This window comes from Euprymna scolopes, chromosome 15, assembly GCF_053919585.1.
Source record: "Euprymna scolopes isolate OS-2025 chromosome 15, ASM5391958v1, whole genome shotgun sequence".
Classification (NCBI taxonomy): Eukaryota; Metazoa; Mollusca; class Cephalopoda; order Sepiida; family Sepiolidae; genus Euprymna; species Euprymna scolopes.
In genome coordinates, this window is record NC_136496.1 from 129,258,912 (window position 1) to 129,276,828 (window position 17,917).

A 17,917-nucleotide genomic window follows, 5' to 3' on the forward strand; every position below is an offset into this window, starting at 1 on the left:
ATACCCTGAAGGTAAGAAATAATTTTTTTTTGTTTATACTACAGAATATATATTACCATGCCTCTACCGAGTGTATTTTTCTTCCTTTTTCTTTCTGACTTTTCTCTCTCCTTCACCATATATGTTGTTGCAATGACGTTCATCCGAGTTGAGTTGAGCCTTCTTCTCTGGATTACACCACATCCGAATCCATAGCGTCTCATGCTGATTATATGAGATAGCTAACCAATTGCAATTTAACCATCAAAGGCCGACCATGTATGGACCTGAGATGTTAGCAAAGTTTTCTTTGATCATTGTTGTCCAGGTCATCAACTGTTCACTGACAGAATTGCACCACCCAGACAAAGGAGTAAATTGCACCACCCAGACAAAGGAGCATATCATTCCTAACAGATTGCGATTGGACCGTCAAAGGCCGATTACCTATGGACCTGAGAGGTCAACCAAGTTTTTCTTGATGATTGTTGTCCAAGTCCTTAACTGTCCCTCGATATGCTTGTGTTACCCAGGCAGAGTGATAGGGAGGATTATATTGTGATTAAATTCTACCTCTGTGCAAAGAGCTTAATGCCTAATCCATTAAAGATAGGCTGCAGATACTACAGGTTGAGATGTTGCTGAATTACAAGGTGTTCTTTTCAAGGACATCCGGTGATCGACTAACTAGATTATTTTTAGCGTTGGAAACATTAATTTTCTGCTATATACTGTCTTCCGGAATGCGTGTTTTGTGGAAATGTGCACAAACTGTGTACAGTTAACATGAACTCCTATTGCAGAATAAAAGTTATTTCAAGGATGAAAATAAAGTTAAAAAATTAAAACCATGTTAAGCAAAGAAAAAATATAGACTAATATGTGGGGAAAAGGGTTAGGGTTAGTTTAGATAAAAGAAATAATACTAAAAATTAATATTAGCACAATTTAATTCTGATCTTAAACAGAAGAAAGGCAATAATGCTATACTTAAAGAGATAACGGCATCATGGGGGCAAAATAGACACTAAAAGTCTCTGTCGTAAACAGTCTGAAAGAATGCTCTAAAAAAACGTGCCAGCAAAAGGGAGAAAAATACTAGGGCATCTATTCTATGCTAGACAGAACAGGTATCTATTACAAATGACTTCTGAAATTATAACTTGGTGGAAATTACTACAATAGCCTCCTGTATATCAATGAACTCATTTTGTATGCTGTTTTAAATTGTGTTTTTTACTTTCATAGAATTTTATTTTTTTTACTGATTTCCTTCAACATGTGTTTTTACAGAATTTAGCGAAAAAATGTTGTCAGGATCTTGACGACTATAATTTTTATCTTGGAAAACTTGAAGAGTGTGAAAAATGGCTGCAAAAGTCCAAGGACAAATTTGATGCTGTTGTTGGCGTTGGAAGCAGCAGAGTTGATTTGGAGTCTAGCTTGGAAAGCATCCAGGTAAGATTTTTTTTTTTTTTTAAATTATGAAAGGCCTTTATGCTATTAATTCATTTTTAATATTTAGTAACAGCAATATTCTACTTTACATTCGTAAAGATTTGCTTATAAATGAAATAAGCAATGAAATAATAATAAATAAGCAAGTAAATAATAAATAAAACAATAAACAATAAAATAATAAATGAAATAATAAGCAAGTTAGGTTGCAGTTGCTGATGTTGTCAATTCATTTTATGGGCATCAACTGAGAGTTATTGTCGATCAAATCTATGATATTGTGTTTATCATTCAGTGGACGATAACCTTTTTGCCTCCCTGCTTCCTCTTTCTCACAGAAGAGACGTCGTGAGTCTGTCTCTGCTCTATCGTTACTTTTGTCGGAGATGCTCGACTGAGCTCCATTCTATGGTCCCTCCCCATAAAACCTAGCTACAACTACTGCCAACAACTTTCCGCATTCTCTATTTGTGCCTAAAACTAAACGAAAATTCCATGATCAGAGTTTCTTTCCTAGAACTGTCCATCTCTGAAACACAATACCACGGGTTTACTTCCTCACAGAATATAACATTCGTCTTTAAATCTAATGTGAATAAATTCATATTAAGCCGTAATTTTAGACAATCTAGCCCTACCTAAGTTCCACTATGACCTTGCTGTCTCATCTAATTAAACCCTAACTCTCACCTTAACTCTAACCCTAGCTCTCACATAGGAGTGGCCTTTGGCCCTTGATATGTAGTGACCTCCTTAGTAAAAAAAAAAACAAAAAAAAAAACACTTGCAGCATCCAGGTAAATGATGCATCAAGTTGAGCACTGAAATTTCGATATCACATTCATTGTTTTTCAGGTTGATATCATAGTGTAGTATCTGTTTTGTCTCCAGTCAGTGAAGAAGAAATGCTATTAGACTTAAGTAATTTTTATTTTGTCCCAGTTCAGAGTGACCCTTTTTGGGAAATTAGATTTTCCCCATATTAAAAACTGACCTTGTGCCCAACTCCATCCTTGTGAAATAAATATGGACCGTTGGTGAATGAACATGGACATGGTTTATAATCTTTGATGTCATCACCATCTTTAGAGTAACATGTTTTTAAACTGAACTGTGTTGAAAAAGCGGTTGATATTAGGTTGGCAAGAAGGTTCTTGTGAATTTTTAATTTTGATTTCAAATGATGTATTTTCAAATAAGTTTTTGTTATAATACCTTTACTTTATATATTATTTTAAAGGTGTTTTTCGCTCTTTCTAATCGTTTAAATTATAATCATTTTAAAGGTGGTTTTTCGTTTTATCTAATCGTTTAAATTATAATCATTTTAAAGGTGGTTTTTCGTTTTATCTAATCGTTTAAATTAGAATCATTTTAAAGGTGGTTTTTCGTTTTATCTAATTGTTTAAATTATAATCATTTTAAAGGTGGTTTTTCGTTTTATCTAATCGTTTAAATTAGAATCATTTTAAAGGTGGTTTTTCGTTTTATCTAATTGCTTAAATTATAATCATTTTAAAGGTGGTTTTTCGCTTTATCTAATCGTTTAAATTAGAATCGTTTTAAAATAAGTACGCCATCTTTTCCAAATGTTCAATACAAAATAGTAAAAAAGCAAAATCGCACAATTTTCTTATTTCAATTCAAGCTTGGCCAAAAAGCTGCTGAAACAGCTTGCGACATCAAAAACTAGTTGATAAAAAAACTTGATAAATGCGTGCCTCACGAATTGAACGACAACCAAAAGAAACGCCGTTATGAAGTGTCATCTTTTCTTCTTTTACATAACAAGAACGACCCGTTTCTTGGCCGGGTTGTGAATTGCGATGAAAAGTGGGTTCTTTGAAACAACTGGCGATGCTCGGGTTATGGTTAGATACCGATGAAGCTCCACAACACTTCCCAACGCCAGAGTTGCACCAGTTACAGTTTTTTTAATGCATCCGAAACCATTATGGCAGTGAAGTACTGTCAATAAATGAAGGAAATACATTAGAAACTTCGACAACTACATCTAGCATTAAGCAACAGAAAAAGCCCAATTCTCCTACACAGCAATGTCCGACTGCATGTTGCTAAACCAGCCCTGAAAAAGTTGAACGAATTGGGTTACGAAACTCTGCCTCATCCCCCATACTCTTCAGACCTCTCACCTACCGACTACAACTTTTTCAAGCATCTTGACAGCTTTTCTCTTCAAAAACCTAAGTGATATCAAAAATGCCTTCAGTGACTTCGTCACCAAAACGCAAGATTTTTACGTTACTGCCATAAATACACTTGTTTCGCATTGTCAAAAGTGTGTTGATTTTGATGGTGCTTATTTCGATCAATAAATATTTGTTTGAGCCGAGATATTTTTATCTGAATTTAAAAGTTAAAAAATAGCAAGAACTTTCTTGCCAATTCCTTGATTGAATCCTTTTGTCATAAGGAAAGAATATATATATATATATATATCTTACAATGCTGAAAGATGTGCTGATCGACGATTATTATGATCGTTATTAATATTTGTAAAAATAGAATGTCAGAAAGAATGTTATCATAGCGAAATAATTATTTACAAATAAAATTATTTGCGTTAAGATATTTTAATAGAAAAGAATGTTAGAACACAAACAATAATTTAAAAGGTTTGACCTCTAGAGTCTGATGTAGAGATCACTTAAGAGTGCATGGATCTTAGGTTAGAGGCTGAAAGACATGTATCATTGAGTCAAGAGTTGGAAGTCAGAGAGAGAAGACTGAGCTGGTAGGCCGAAGAAGAAAGACAGTCCATGGACAGTAATGCTCCAAGTATGGAAAATGTTAAATGTAAAAATCTAGGACCAGCTTTACAGCTTTTCAATGGGGGAGCATCTGGAATAAAGCTGCTGTAAGTACCACTAAGACTGAGTTTTATGAATCTTTATTTGCAGCTTTTCTGAAGATTCGTCAATCAAAACCAAAGATGGGCTAATTATGTCTTCTCATTGGTTGATGTAAAACCACACACACACACACTGTTATTTGTTCCTTTCTGTTGTAAATGTTACATGTCCGTTGTTAAATTGTATCATACACGCATTAATTCAACAGACAATAGAAAAACTAGATTAGATGATCAAAATGCTACACATAGATGATCACACATATACACACACGTCATATAGATGACTGTGACACGTATATACAAACGTATATACACTCATACAATCTAACCACTAAGAAGACACATGTTATATATATATATATATATATATATATAAACTACTTCATTTACTCACATAAAATTAATATACGAAAGAATAGATTTATGTGTAAACTTGAAGTATTTACTTCAAAAGTGCTCAATATGTAGGTAGAGCTAGTTAGTAATTTATAAAATATATATGGCGATTAAGCTACACTGAATATTCGGCGTTTCATCCACTCTGAGGAATCCTAGAGTGGATGAAACGCCGAATATTCAGTGTAGCTTAATCGCCATATATATTTTATAAATTACTATATATATATATATATATATATATATATATATCTCCATTTCAATACATTATAACATACTGCAGCGCCACCCTTTGTCTCCTCATTGCATCAAATCATCTTACACTATCCGAGAGTCCAATATCCGACATAATGCATCTTTAACTGGTATGAAGATACTTTCACTTGCCCTCTGTCTTGTAATAGAAACTGTAAGCACAACAGAGCAAATGAGTTTATGAATGAAATGGAGTTTATGAATGAAATAATGAAATGAGTTTATGAATGAAAGTTTTGTTGAAATGGGATTATCCATAAGATTGTTAAGTTCTGTTGTAATTTTGAATGTCGTGTTTTTGTGCTTTTTCTTTACAATCCTTACAAGGACTCTACGATTTCTTTCAGACAGCTCTGTCTTTCTTCCAGAATTTTGTTTAGAGGAGTATGAGGGATGCTTTCCCTTTTCCGTCGGTGGTCACCACCTTCAAATCTTCCTCTCTCCACTACGTCAGCCACTTCCATTACAGTAGTACCTGTTATTTTTGGAAATCTGATCGAACTATTATTTTAATCTTTCTTACTAATAATATGCACTAACTAAAATTAAAAAATATAATTTAACCAATTCATTCAGGACAACAATTATCAATAAATAAAAAATTGAAATTAATATTTCGGTAATTTTTCTCAATTTTTATTGGTTTTTAAAACTGGTACAAAATCTACAAGTTTTTTTTTTCATTATTTTGTCCAACCTTATGTCTATGTATTCCATCACACAAAACTTAACGAGTAAAAACTATGCATCCATTTTAAGTATTTCGGCAGAGTTGCTAAAGTAAATAGCAAGACAGACAATCCATGAAATTTATTTCCAAAATGAGATTTTCTTTGTTTTCTATGCCGATTTATACGGTTTTTCTTCATTTTTTTTTAACATTCCAATTTATGACATTTTATTTTTTCTTATTTATTTTTTTTGTTTGCTTCACCAAAGCAGATATTATTTTATATGAATATAAATATTTGTGTTAATTTAACATGGTGCGTATGAGTGCATAGGAAAATATCAGCAACAACCATAGCTGAAAACTGTGCATATGCAAATTAGGGAGAGTGCACGAGAAGAAAAAGGGAAAAAAGAAGAAAAGGGACACTACGTGCTTGGGAGAGAAGCAAAAGTCGATGTCGAAGAAAATGGATGTGCAAAATTGAGGACGAGAATGGACTGGCTGTGGCCGGCATGTGGTCGGAGGAAGAAGAAAAGTAGATGATGGTGAAAGACTATTAAGTTGTGTCGAGACGGGAAAGTAACAGAAATTAAAACTTTGGTTAAAAAAAGAAAAAATGTCGACCTGGATTTTTGTTTATTTCTTTCCTCTTGTTTGTTTGTAACATGCCACGTTACACTAATACTGCCACGTTACACTAATACTGGTGAAGGATATTTTCTTTTGCCAGTTCTGACAATGGATGTACGTTCGTTATTTTATTTTACTTCAAAATAACGAATAGTGCTCCATAAAAAAAATCACCTTTTTCTCATTAGTGTTTCATAATTTTCCAAGGTCCTTTCTTCTTTGAAGATTCATACACAAAATCGTTGTTTTTCTATTTGTAGGAAATTCTTAAAGAAAGAGATACAGGTCTTCTGAAATTAAACGGCATGATCGAGGCGGGAGAAAAAGTAATATCAAACAGTGCACCCGAGGGACAGGACACCACCCGCAAGGAAATGCGGGACATCAAGATGAAGTGGGAAACATTCTTTGAAGACGTCACCGCATCTCAGCGTAAGCTTGAAGTGGCTTTACTCCAGTTGGTTTCCTTTGAAGACAAGAGCACACAGATTGAGAAATGGCTGAGCAAAATCGAATCTCGGCTTGAAGGTCCATCACCGCTCACGCCAACCTTGAAAGAGAAGAAACTGCAATTGCAGAACTACAAGGTAAGGATATTTTTAATCAGTTGTTGTGTTTTTTATTTATTTATTTATTTTTTTTCTAAAACGTGATGTAATGATGAGGAATGGGGGGACTTTCATGTTATCTGAGAGAAAGATGATCATTAACCAGAAGGGACCGTATCTTGCATGTTACCATCGTCCCGTGTATAGCGCAGAAGTTGGAAGTCAAAGAGAGCAAACAATATTGATGATAATCAAACTAACTGATATTATTTGGAGTGGACATAAATTTTATCTGATCTCAAGTGGGCTGCATTCTCTGCATGAATTCTCGTTTTTAAGAAATCATTGTTTCTTAAAGGCGACTAACCAATTTCTTAGATGGTCTCCTCTCTTATCTAAATGTTTCCCATTGCAGGCCTGCCATTTGTAGCCTGCATCTATGCACCATCACTAAACAAGCAGCCTTGTGTACCAGTTTCGTTGCATCTCCATCAGATTGAACACCTTCAACCTATTTATGCTAAAAATTTTAGTTCATCTTTTTGGAAATATTTTTAAAAATAGAAAGGCTGTAACCTTACCCAACATGTTGTACCCTCAGTCGCAAATTAGACAAAGAATAGGAAAGAACTTCAACTTGCTTTTTCGACATTTATTTCCTTATTTTCCTGTCACTCGTGACTTTTCATTACGACTATAACATCACCCACATCTCTAATATGCTCTCCAACGTCATGCACGCCACTAACGTGATCTCAAACGTCATTCACATCTACCATGATCGTCTTCTCTAACGTCTTCTTTTTCCTCTGTAAAATCTTACTTTTAGAATGTGTAACATTACCCAACATGTTGTTGCCTTAATCACAAAGTAAACAAAGAATAGGAATGAACTTCAACTCCTTTTTTTCCCCGTTGTAATAATGGCGTTTATTTCTTCATGCTCCTGCCACGTGTTACTTCTCGTTATGGCTGTGACGTCACCCACGTCTCTAACGTGCTCTTGAATGTGATCCACATCTTTAACGTGATCGTCTTCTCTAACATACTTTTTATCCTTTTTATATATTTTTTCCTTACGGGGGGCGTCATTTTGCATACGCGCATCTGTGCTCTGTTACAAGACATGATGATGATAGCAGAAATGATCTGTTAAACATTGGTCAGAAGTGTTAAAAGAAATTTAAGTTTATCTATTATTAGAAGAGGACTCTAGCATTCCTCTATGTTGAATAAAAATTTGTCATTTTAAATCGTGAAAAATGTAAAAGTTAAAAGAAAAAAATTGGATTGTATCGAAAATTCTCGTTAATCAACAAATGCTGGGATTGAAAAATAATTACCATTTTTCATCCCTTCCAACGTCTTCCCTCCTTGTACATATAAGTATGTACGTTTTGGGGCCAATGAAGGGCCGGAGAGATGGAGGTTCAAGGATATTTACGAAAAACAGGAGCGATATATGAAAAAGATTGATTATTTAAAAAAAAGTTTTATTAAAAATTAAAATTTCCTAAATCCTTTGCAGATTTTCTAGAATCGTGTTGTCCATTGCTTTACCCCTCCCCCTCCTCCTGGTTACGATACGAGGAAGCATCTCCCTTGGTTTCCAAATTTTTATAGCATGTGTGTGTCTGTCCAGTTTTCAAAATTATTGGTTTTTCGTCCTCCCATTATTCACTGATTAACACATTTTTATAGAATGAAAGACATTTATCAGTTAATAAATAAATAAATAGTAATCGTCAGCAGTAGTTGAAAATGGAAGTTATAAAATCGTATGGAATCTAGTACAAACAGATAAAGCTACTCAAGCAAGAAGACCAGCTGTCATAATAGTAAACAAGAAGGAAAAGTCCTGTCAAATCATAGATTTCGCCGTTCCAGCTGACCACAGCAGGAATATCAAGGAAACAAATACACGGAGCTGGCCAAAGAGCGGAAAGTCAAGATAACACCAATAATAGGAGAAACGCTAGAAATAATCACGAAAAACTTTGAAAAAAAAAAGAATGGGAGAGATTAAAATCAGAGACCGAGAAGATACAACAGATAATAATGGAAACGATTGAAATATTAAGAAAAATCATTGAATACGGAGATATGAGCTACAAACGCAAACCGGAGATACAGACATTGCAATAAGAGTAAAACTGCAAAAGAAAAACAGAAAACAGAAAACATGGAATGAAGAAAACTGAAACCCCATCCCCCCCCCAAAAAAAAATCTGCCACCACACAAAAGTTCAAGGAGGATGGAAAGACCAAGGAGAGAAAGCACTAACCAGACCTACATTGGATGAGTGTGAAGAGGATTGGAACCTTGGGGAGGCTTAGTGCCACCCAAATTCTAGTGAAGACCAATGGTAGTTACCAGCAAAAAATCAATGGTAAATGACTGTTGTGATAGCACAAATTAATTTGCAAAAGTTATCAAAAGAGGTGGAGAGTACTGGAAATCTGAAGAGATTTGCTGTCACTCAAAGTCCTGGAAACACCACAGGTTGTTCTCGAGGAGAAATCTTTTGATGATGAAAACTTTGTATGAAAACTCTGACTGAATAAATAATAATACTAATAACAACAATAATGCTGGTACAAGCATAAGTCGGCAACAGTACTTGAAAACGAGAATCACAAAATCCTATGCAACATGGGCATACAAACAGATAAACCAATCCAAGCAAGAAGACCGTATGTCGTAATAATGAACAAGAAAGAAAAGTCCTGTCAATTCGTAGACTTTGTTGTCCCAGCTGACCACAGGGTGAAAGCTTGGAAAACAGAATGGGAGAAATTGGAATCAGAGAAATGGCTGCAAAGATACAATGAATAACAATAATGAAAACAGCTGAAATATTAAGGAAAACTCTTGAATGCGCAGGCCAGACAAACTGCTGCAGAGGCAAAACATGAAGAAGCTTTACATGGAACCAAGAACATTGAAGCTGCATATCTACAAGTTCTCCCCTCACCCATACCTTCCCATTGCCCCATCATTGCTCTCCCAAAAGAGTGGTGACAAATAGTCAAGAAGGGTCAAGAAGGATGGAAAGACCAAGGAGAAAGTGCTGATCAGACCTCCGCTGGACAAGTGCGAAAAGAACTGGGACCTTGGGGGAGGCTTGTTGCCACTCAAATTCCAGTGGCGACTAATGGCCGCTGCTGTGAAAAATCAATGGTAAGGAGCTGTTGTGACAACGCAAATTTATTTTAAATGTTATTGAAAGAGGTGGACAATACTGAAAATCTGGGGAAACTTGTTGTAACTCAGCTTCCATGGAATACCACAGGTTGTTTTCAAGGAGAGATCTTTGATGACTTGTGTGAAATGTAGACAAATAAGTTTTGAAGCACAAAAAGTCGCTCGTTTTAATGATATCATTCCCGTCTTCGTAGCTCTTCAACTTTTTTAGTTAAGAAAAGTAGGAGGCTTTACTTTTGGAACGACTCTTCTAAAATGCTTTCCGGCGAAACTAATGCCACCATCGCATGCTTCATAGAAATCAGAAATAGAATTTGAATATCTTCAAATATTTGAATCTATACAACAGTCAGCCTTTTTAGAAGACTATAGACATAGTTGCAATTTCCTCTTTCAATCATGTGTCCAAATTATGTTAACCCCCCCCCCCTTTTTTTGCTGCGTTAAGTAAGTTTAGATTGTCTGGTAATGGTGTTATGTCGAGGGCTTCTATATAACATGGGGGGGGGGTAATCCGTGTATCTATTTATGAGTTTCTATTATCATCTAGTGTATCATTGTGACCATCTAGCATTGTGATAGTCTAATCTATTTTTTTTTTTTACATAGGCATCACCACTAATTAAGGCCCAGAGGCCACTCGAGGATAAGGGTTAAAGCGTGTACAATGTGTGTGTGGGTACATTTAAATACAGTTCATGACAGAACAATAATATACATAAATACCTTTGCAGCCTTCAGCATAATCACGTTGACACACCGGTTCCTGCTGGATCACCAAAGTTAAGCAACGTTGAATCTAGTCATTAATAAATGGGTGACCATTGGGGACTTTCAGGTGCTGTATGTGCTCTCCGCTTATCTCAGCATTGTTTCCAGTCGTCCTGGACTTACCCTTGCCACTGGATTCAAACAAAGCCGATTCAGGAAAGGTGTGGTTGGAGATTGCGCAACCCTTGCCTCACAATTACATGCGCTACTGCCCCTGCAGGGGGTATCCTTTGTCTTTCAAGACTGAGCGAAAGCATGGATGGACCTTTGCAGCACAACAGACGAAACACTTATTTGGGGTTTCAACAAGAAACATATATGACCCATGTTTGGTCTTGTCTTAACGGAAAAACTGCAATGGAAATTCTAACGACAGAACCTCGGGTTTTATTTTAGCCAACTTTTTATTCCAGAGTGTTTCCCCTTTTGTAAAGTTGCAATGCTGATTCAGACTATCGCCAGTTCTGACCCTTCCCTACTCAGAGCCATCACAATCTGTCAACCGTCTCTCCCAACTCCGACCCAGTCTAATTTCCACATATCTCAAAACGATCATTTCTCCCTCTAAATAACTACATTAGTATATGTCACTAAGATAACCACCTGATATTTTTCTGTCATTATTTCTAAGTTGTCAACTAAATTGTTATAACTGTTATGAACTCCAATCTATGATCCCCCCTCTCGCAAAACTTTCACAAAAAAAACACTCGACTAGCTACAAACACTATATACGATTTCCCCCACTCTTTAGCTGCTTCAATCTAAATGCAGATTCCATGAACAAAGCTTCTTTTCCAGAACTGTGGAATATTGTTCTATTGGCCTGCTTTCCGGTTGAATACAACATGGTAGCCTTCAAATCCAATGTAAACAAATTCTTGTTGAACCATCTCCATAAATAATCAAATTCTATTCAATTTACACCATTAACGATTATTATACTACCACCTTGGATTCATTAACTCTTATCCTCGAGTGGTCTTCTGGCCTTGATAAGTGGTGACTCCCAAGTAAAAAAAAATCCAAGTTCACATTCCTAGTAACTATTAAATGTAAATAAATATCTAAATATTTTGATTATCCTAAAACATATTTTAGTCAACAAAACTTTTTGGCTTAAATAATCATAATAATCGACGACTAGCACACATTTGGCGTTGCCCAATAATGGACGGGAAAAACTAGTTGAGTCATACTAAAGATTAAAAAAATTGTAGTTGATGCCCTCCTTGTTAAGCACTGAACAAGAGGGAGCTTTTAGGTTGTCCTTAACTATGCTCGACTAATTTTACCTTTTTTTGTTTTGTAAAGTACGGCCTCCACATCAGTAATGATAAGTTGTGAAGTGTGCTACTTTTAAAAGTTTGTTATTTCGCATGAATTATACACGCTCACACGAAATAAGTTTGATATGAAAAAAAAAAAGTTCAAAGTCAGCCATAATTAGAGCTAAGCTTTAATCAGAACTCCGTCATCCATCAGAACTAACCAATGTTTTCAAGGGTTGCATAACTTTTAATTTAATTTTCACTTCCATTTTGGTGTCTTGTTCATTAGTACTGATATATTTCTCTTCTCGTTGTTTCAGGTTTTGTCCAATGATGTCCAGTCCTACAAGTATGTAATTGACAGTGTTGGAGGAAATATGTCGTCATTTATGGAAACTGCTTCTCAACCCAACCTTGCTGAATCCATCTCACGGATGAAGAAGAGGTACAAGAAAATCTCTGACAAACTCCAGGTAACATTCAAAGAAATCCTTTGTAATTTAGTTTTGATTATACAATTCATAGGAATCTACCGTTTCTATCTTCAAATTTTTTTTTTTTATTAATTCATCTTTTCATAATCACCAGAAATGATGTCACTGCTACGCAGACAACATATTTATACAAACGTACCGGAGGTCTCTACTCCTTACAGTCGATATTACAAATACTATAGAACATGTCTAGATGATTTTACTATTTTTTGAGAAATTTTACTAAGGTCAAGCCTGGAATAAAAATGGCAACTAACATTCCTTGCAAATAGTCATGGGTAACTTCATGTCAGGGTTCGAATCCTTTGAACAGTGACAATCGTTACTTCCTGCACTGATGATTGCAAAAGCATGGAACATATATAACAAATAAATGACAAAAGTCTATATTCCAATTTTCAAAATATTGACAATCTTACAATTTATTCCTTTAAGTATATAGAGATGCACAATTCTAGACAACACCTATATATATATGGTGAGTGCTCAATACTATTGCAGAGCAAATATGTGTTTTATTTTTTATTACCGTTTTATCTGTTTGGTTACATATGTTTTGGATGTTGGACCGTGTTTACGATCTAACAGCCTTGTCAGACCTTACAGAAATGGTTGGTTAGTATTAGGAAGAATTGTTTTTAGAAGGAATGCGAGAAAAAAAAGAGGGAAAGAAAAAGGAGGGGGGTTGGGGTAGGAGATAATATATATATGTTTTATATATATATATATAATCTGTATGTATCGTTCAAGGATGTAGAATTTCTAGGTTAGTACCTGGGGGAGGTGGAACACGTTTAATCCACTGAGAGAAATGCATCCTTGGTCTTCATTAGGCATGCATTTAGTTAAAAAAAAAGCCGACAGAAGTTTCCAATCCCGTGGCGGTGGTTATGATGTTCTGTTTTTCTTTCTTGGCTATGAACAAAAATAAGCCCTTCTTGCAAATGGTGTGTATGATAAAGTCAATAGAGGAACACTATATGAGAGTCGTTAGATTAATTTAATTTTGATTATTTGGATTATTAATCTCATCTTGGATGTTATTCTCACGTTTTGGTCGAAGTATTAAATAATAATCCGTTCTAAGTGACCGTCCGGTGGAGTCTGTCCTTGTTTACGGTGCCACGACCTGAACACACCTCAAAAGATTAGAAAGAAAGCTAGATCGCACATAAACCTCTATGCTACAAACAGTGTTAAATATACCTTAAGATCATCCAACAAAGCAGCAACTTTATGACAACCTACCTGCCATATCTACTACCATCAGGGAGCGACCTCTACAATTTGCCGGTCATTGCCAGAGGAGCAAACAAGAGCTGGTGAGAAATGTATTGCTGTGGATTCCATGGGACGACCTAGCTCAATATGCATCCAGCAAATTGCACATGACGCCAACCAACTGTGATCCTGAAAATCTGAGCCGGCTGATGGAAGGCAGGGAAATCTGGAGAGAGAGTCACATTCAGATAGAAGTGAGTCTTCTAGAGGTTGAAGGTTCAATCTTCAATGCGGGTGTCGATACAAGGAATACTATAACAAATTAAGATTTTTACCCGGTCATGACTGGCAGAATGACAGCAGACTACCTGAATTAAATAAGGACTCCATTCAAAATTCTGTACACATTCCTGACGAGATGTACCTGAAGAAGGTCGAAGGTCTCATCGGCCGAAACATCTAAGATGTGAATAGTAATCCAAATAATGGAAACTATTCATCATCATCTCCAAATAAATTTATTAAAATTTGAAAAAAATTTATTACAAAAATGGTTTTCTGTTGGTAGCAAAAAAATAACATTTTCTATTTTTAACTGTTTTTTTTTTATTCCTTTTTTTTTTTTAAGAAATGCCAAGAGAAATATACATCGATTGTGACTGATCACCAAGAATATAATGACGAATACAACAATTGTGTCGAGTGGCTCGCTTCAATTAAAGAGAAACTAACTTTATGCGATGACGTCACAGGCGACAAACATGCTATCCAATACAGGTTGGACAAAATAATGGTAAGTGTTTATAAGGTTTTCATTCTTATAGTTTTATGCGATTGGAATTTGTATGTCTATTATTTACATCTTTGTTAGGAGGTCAAATACAAGGTCAGCTGTATTTTTGAAATGTTAGTGCACTACGGTAAGCATACTCTGGCCTACAATAAATTAACCTCCTCCTCATGTTGTGTCAGTAACACGATTAATGTGGTACTGAGTTGAACCCAATTAACTTGTGTCGGGTAGGTGCAAAAAGGTCAAGGGATGACACATCAAACTTAGTGGCTGCCATTGACAGAGCATGCACCTGCATGCTAAAAAGTGAGTTGGTGCGTTTTAGGTGCAGTCTGGTTAAAAGCACAAATTCATTTAGTTTGAACAAAATGCATTGAATGATAATAGATCAGTCATTTATGAGATACCTTCAATAAGTTCTCAGACTTTTTTAAAATTGTCATAGACCCTTGAAAATTCAGTATTTTTTTTTCTATTCATCTTACGAGATAACTGACCAATTGTTATGATTTCAGGCTCAAATAAACAGCTACAGCAGGAATTGGAATACACCCTACTAAAGCCTGATTGTCACAGCTGGTGAATTTCAAAAATGCAATCTGGACATGAGGACACTTTAGATATGCAAAAAAATTCTGTTTTAAACTTTAAAAAATGCTACAGAAACGTATAGAATGTATGTATGTGGATCTAGGTTGTCCTTTGCTTGCGCGTCCGTGTCGTAGAGTCCATAGCAATACATCACTCACCAATTCATGCTTGCTCCTCAGACAATGACCAGCAAATCATAGGCATATTTCTCTGATGGTATTAGATATGGCAGGTAGGTTGCCATAAAGTTGCTGCTTCATGGGATGATTTTGCCAAGATATATTTAATGCTGTTCGTAGCATACGGGTGTATGTGCTGTCTAGTTTTCTTTCTAATCTTTTGGTGAGTGTCCAGGTTGTAGCACTGTAAACAAGGACAGACTCTACCACTGCCCTGAAGAACTGCCTTTTTAGTTTGTTAGTCCCGAAGTCCATACTGAACGCAGCCCATCAAATCTCGTTAAGAGATCAACGGTCAGGTTCAACTAGTCTAATTGAGAAACTACTATGATTCGCCTGTAGACGTAGCTCACACGGGTGATATTATCAAACCAGAATTCCATATGGACTTCCAAAAGTTGTTGGAATGATACAAGAGCATTGCAGCCAGAAGAGATTATTTTGAGGGGGACTAGTTTTATGTGTGCACTCTCAATAAAAATGCCCAAACATAAAAAGTCTGGAAACTTATTGAATGCACTTCGTATTTTGATTATTTGTTTGTATCGTTTGAATTCTTTAGGTTTCTGTTCTCATCTTGAATGTGTTTCTCACATTTTAGCCGATGTTACCTCCGATCTTCTCCAAGTGCATGCATATACTGATATGCAGAAGTTCAAGTGTAATATGAACAGATATCTTACTGTTTCGTACATAATATAAACTTGTGCAAAGATCTGACGTCCCTCAGTTAAGACACAACAGAGGAAGATGATAGTGTCCACACAGTTACAGTCATCTTAGGTGGTTCTGCTCAAACTCAACAATGCAGTCTCAGTTGCTTTCATGAAGACAGGGTTGATATGACGGTTCTGTCTGCATGCTGGATGCGGTCGTTTGATGCCTCTCTTTCTCGCTGGCCACTCACTGGAAAAGATCACTCAACTTGGTTGATTTTCTTTGAGTTCACTCACAAGTAATAATGACAAATAATTTGATACTGACCCTGGTTGATTATAATGTCCTTTCAATGGGACCTTTGTCTTGTTTTCAACAACAGATTACTTGCTTATCGAACGGGTGCTTTTACGCGGGGTGGTATGGGTCAGTGGATTGTCTTCTCCCAAGTTCAGACTCCAAAACATGAGTTCAACTAATTTTCTTTGCTCTGCAGCCCCTTATGTATGCAGAACTGGGATGATGTCTGGGCAGACCTGGGGTTCTCTACAAGCCAATCCCCATCCAACATGTCATAATCTGGTTTGCCCTGATTGGATAATTAGTTACCTCCCCCATACACGCTAATTAGGTAATTTTCTGCATAACAAAGGTTTTCATCGCCGATTCCCATGAACCGGTCGACTTCAGCCCTGACCTTAAGGTCAGCCCTCTAGCCCAAACAAAGGCTAGATACTTCCAAATAATCATTTTTTATAGCAATATTGTTTACTATTTTCGACTTTGTTTATTCGTTGCAAAGAAAATGTATTTCGCATCAGCAATTAACCACTTTCTCTTTTTAGCTAGCAGGGTCACCTGCTATACTCCGGGATCGGTATCTGAATAAAAAGGCTTTAATTCATCTGTTATTGGCCTCCTTTTGGGGCAATTTCCAACCATAGCTCAAATTTAGCTCACCCTACTCCTCCTCTGGGGTAATCACTTATCATCATGGTTAGTTGGGTCACATTATAACCCTGTAGATTTAATCCCAAATAGTAACCCTGTACTTTCAAATAGTACTGTGCTTTGTTTGGAGGGAAATAACAGTAAAAAAAAAAAAAGTCTTTGTGATTTTGATTTTATATTTATAAAATTTTGTGCTTTAAAATGCTACCAAAGGCAAAATTTATAATAAAGAACTTAAAAAAGTTAGTTCAAATCTTATTTGTATCTGTTTATTGTTTCAAAGATTAAAATTCGTTTTTAAATATTCTTTATTTCATTCAAATTTCCATTATTCAATTTGATTGTTAAATGTTTTTGATAAAAAATATCGTTCTGTTTCTATATTGTCATTTGTGTTAAGCATTGTCGTCTGTTCACCAAATTTTCAATATTATTCAATATCCGTGTGCGGTCTGTGAAGACAAAAAGGATGAAGAAAAAAGAAAAAGAAATAGTCGCCTTTTCTCTTTATATGCTTTATGCCATATTGTTACATAATATGCAAATGAGATGCTTCTGGTTTGGATATAAAAAGCCTGATTTTTCAGAGTCTGGTTTGATTTTGGATTTGAATGTCAAAGTAGCAAATGTTGTCAGCAGTACGTCGTGTTCTAGAGTTGAGTTTTTGCATTAAAGTGCTGAGATTTGGAGTAACGAGGTAACTGCTGCTGATAATTGGCGAGATTGTTATTTTTTTTATCAAACATTACTTTATTATTATTTAAGTGTTGCGTTTTCATATTGTATGATTATGTCAAATGTTTTCATATTGTATGATTATTTCAAATGTTTTCATATTGTATGGTTGTTCAAATGTTTTCATATTGTATGATTATTTCAAATGTTTTCATATTGTATGATTATTTCAAATGTTTTCATATTGTATGGTTGTTCAAATGTTTTCATATTGTATGATTATTTCAAATGTTTT

The 17,917-nt window shown here is 35.5% G+C and overlaps 1 protein-coding gene across 3 annotated transcripts in view; it reads left to right on the forward strand.

Annotated features, from left to right (window-relative positions):
• Positions 1–17,917, forward strand: part of LOC145294135 (nesprin-1-like) — a 1,091,614-nt gene that overhangs the window by 511,443 nt on the left and 562,254 nt on the right. For all 3 annotated transcript variants that reach the window (XM_080141241.1, XM_080141242.1, XM_080141243.1), the window contains 5 exons: positions 1–11; positions 1,273–1,437; positions 6,527–6,853; positions 12,382–12,534; positions 14,405–14,569. The exon at positions 1–11 is cut by the window's left edge and continues 142 nt beyond it. In XM_080141241.1, coding sequence (XP_079997367.1) covers positions 1–11; positions 1,273–1,437; positions 6,527–6,853; positions 12,382–12,534; positions 14,405–14,569 — 821 coding nt within the window. The remainder of the gene's footprint in view (positions 12–1,272; positions 1,438–6,526; positions 6,854–12,381; positions 12,535–14,404; positions 14,570–17,917) is intronic.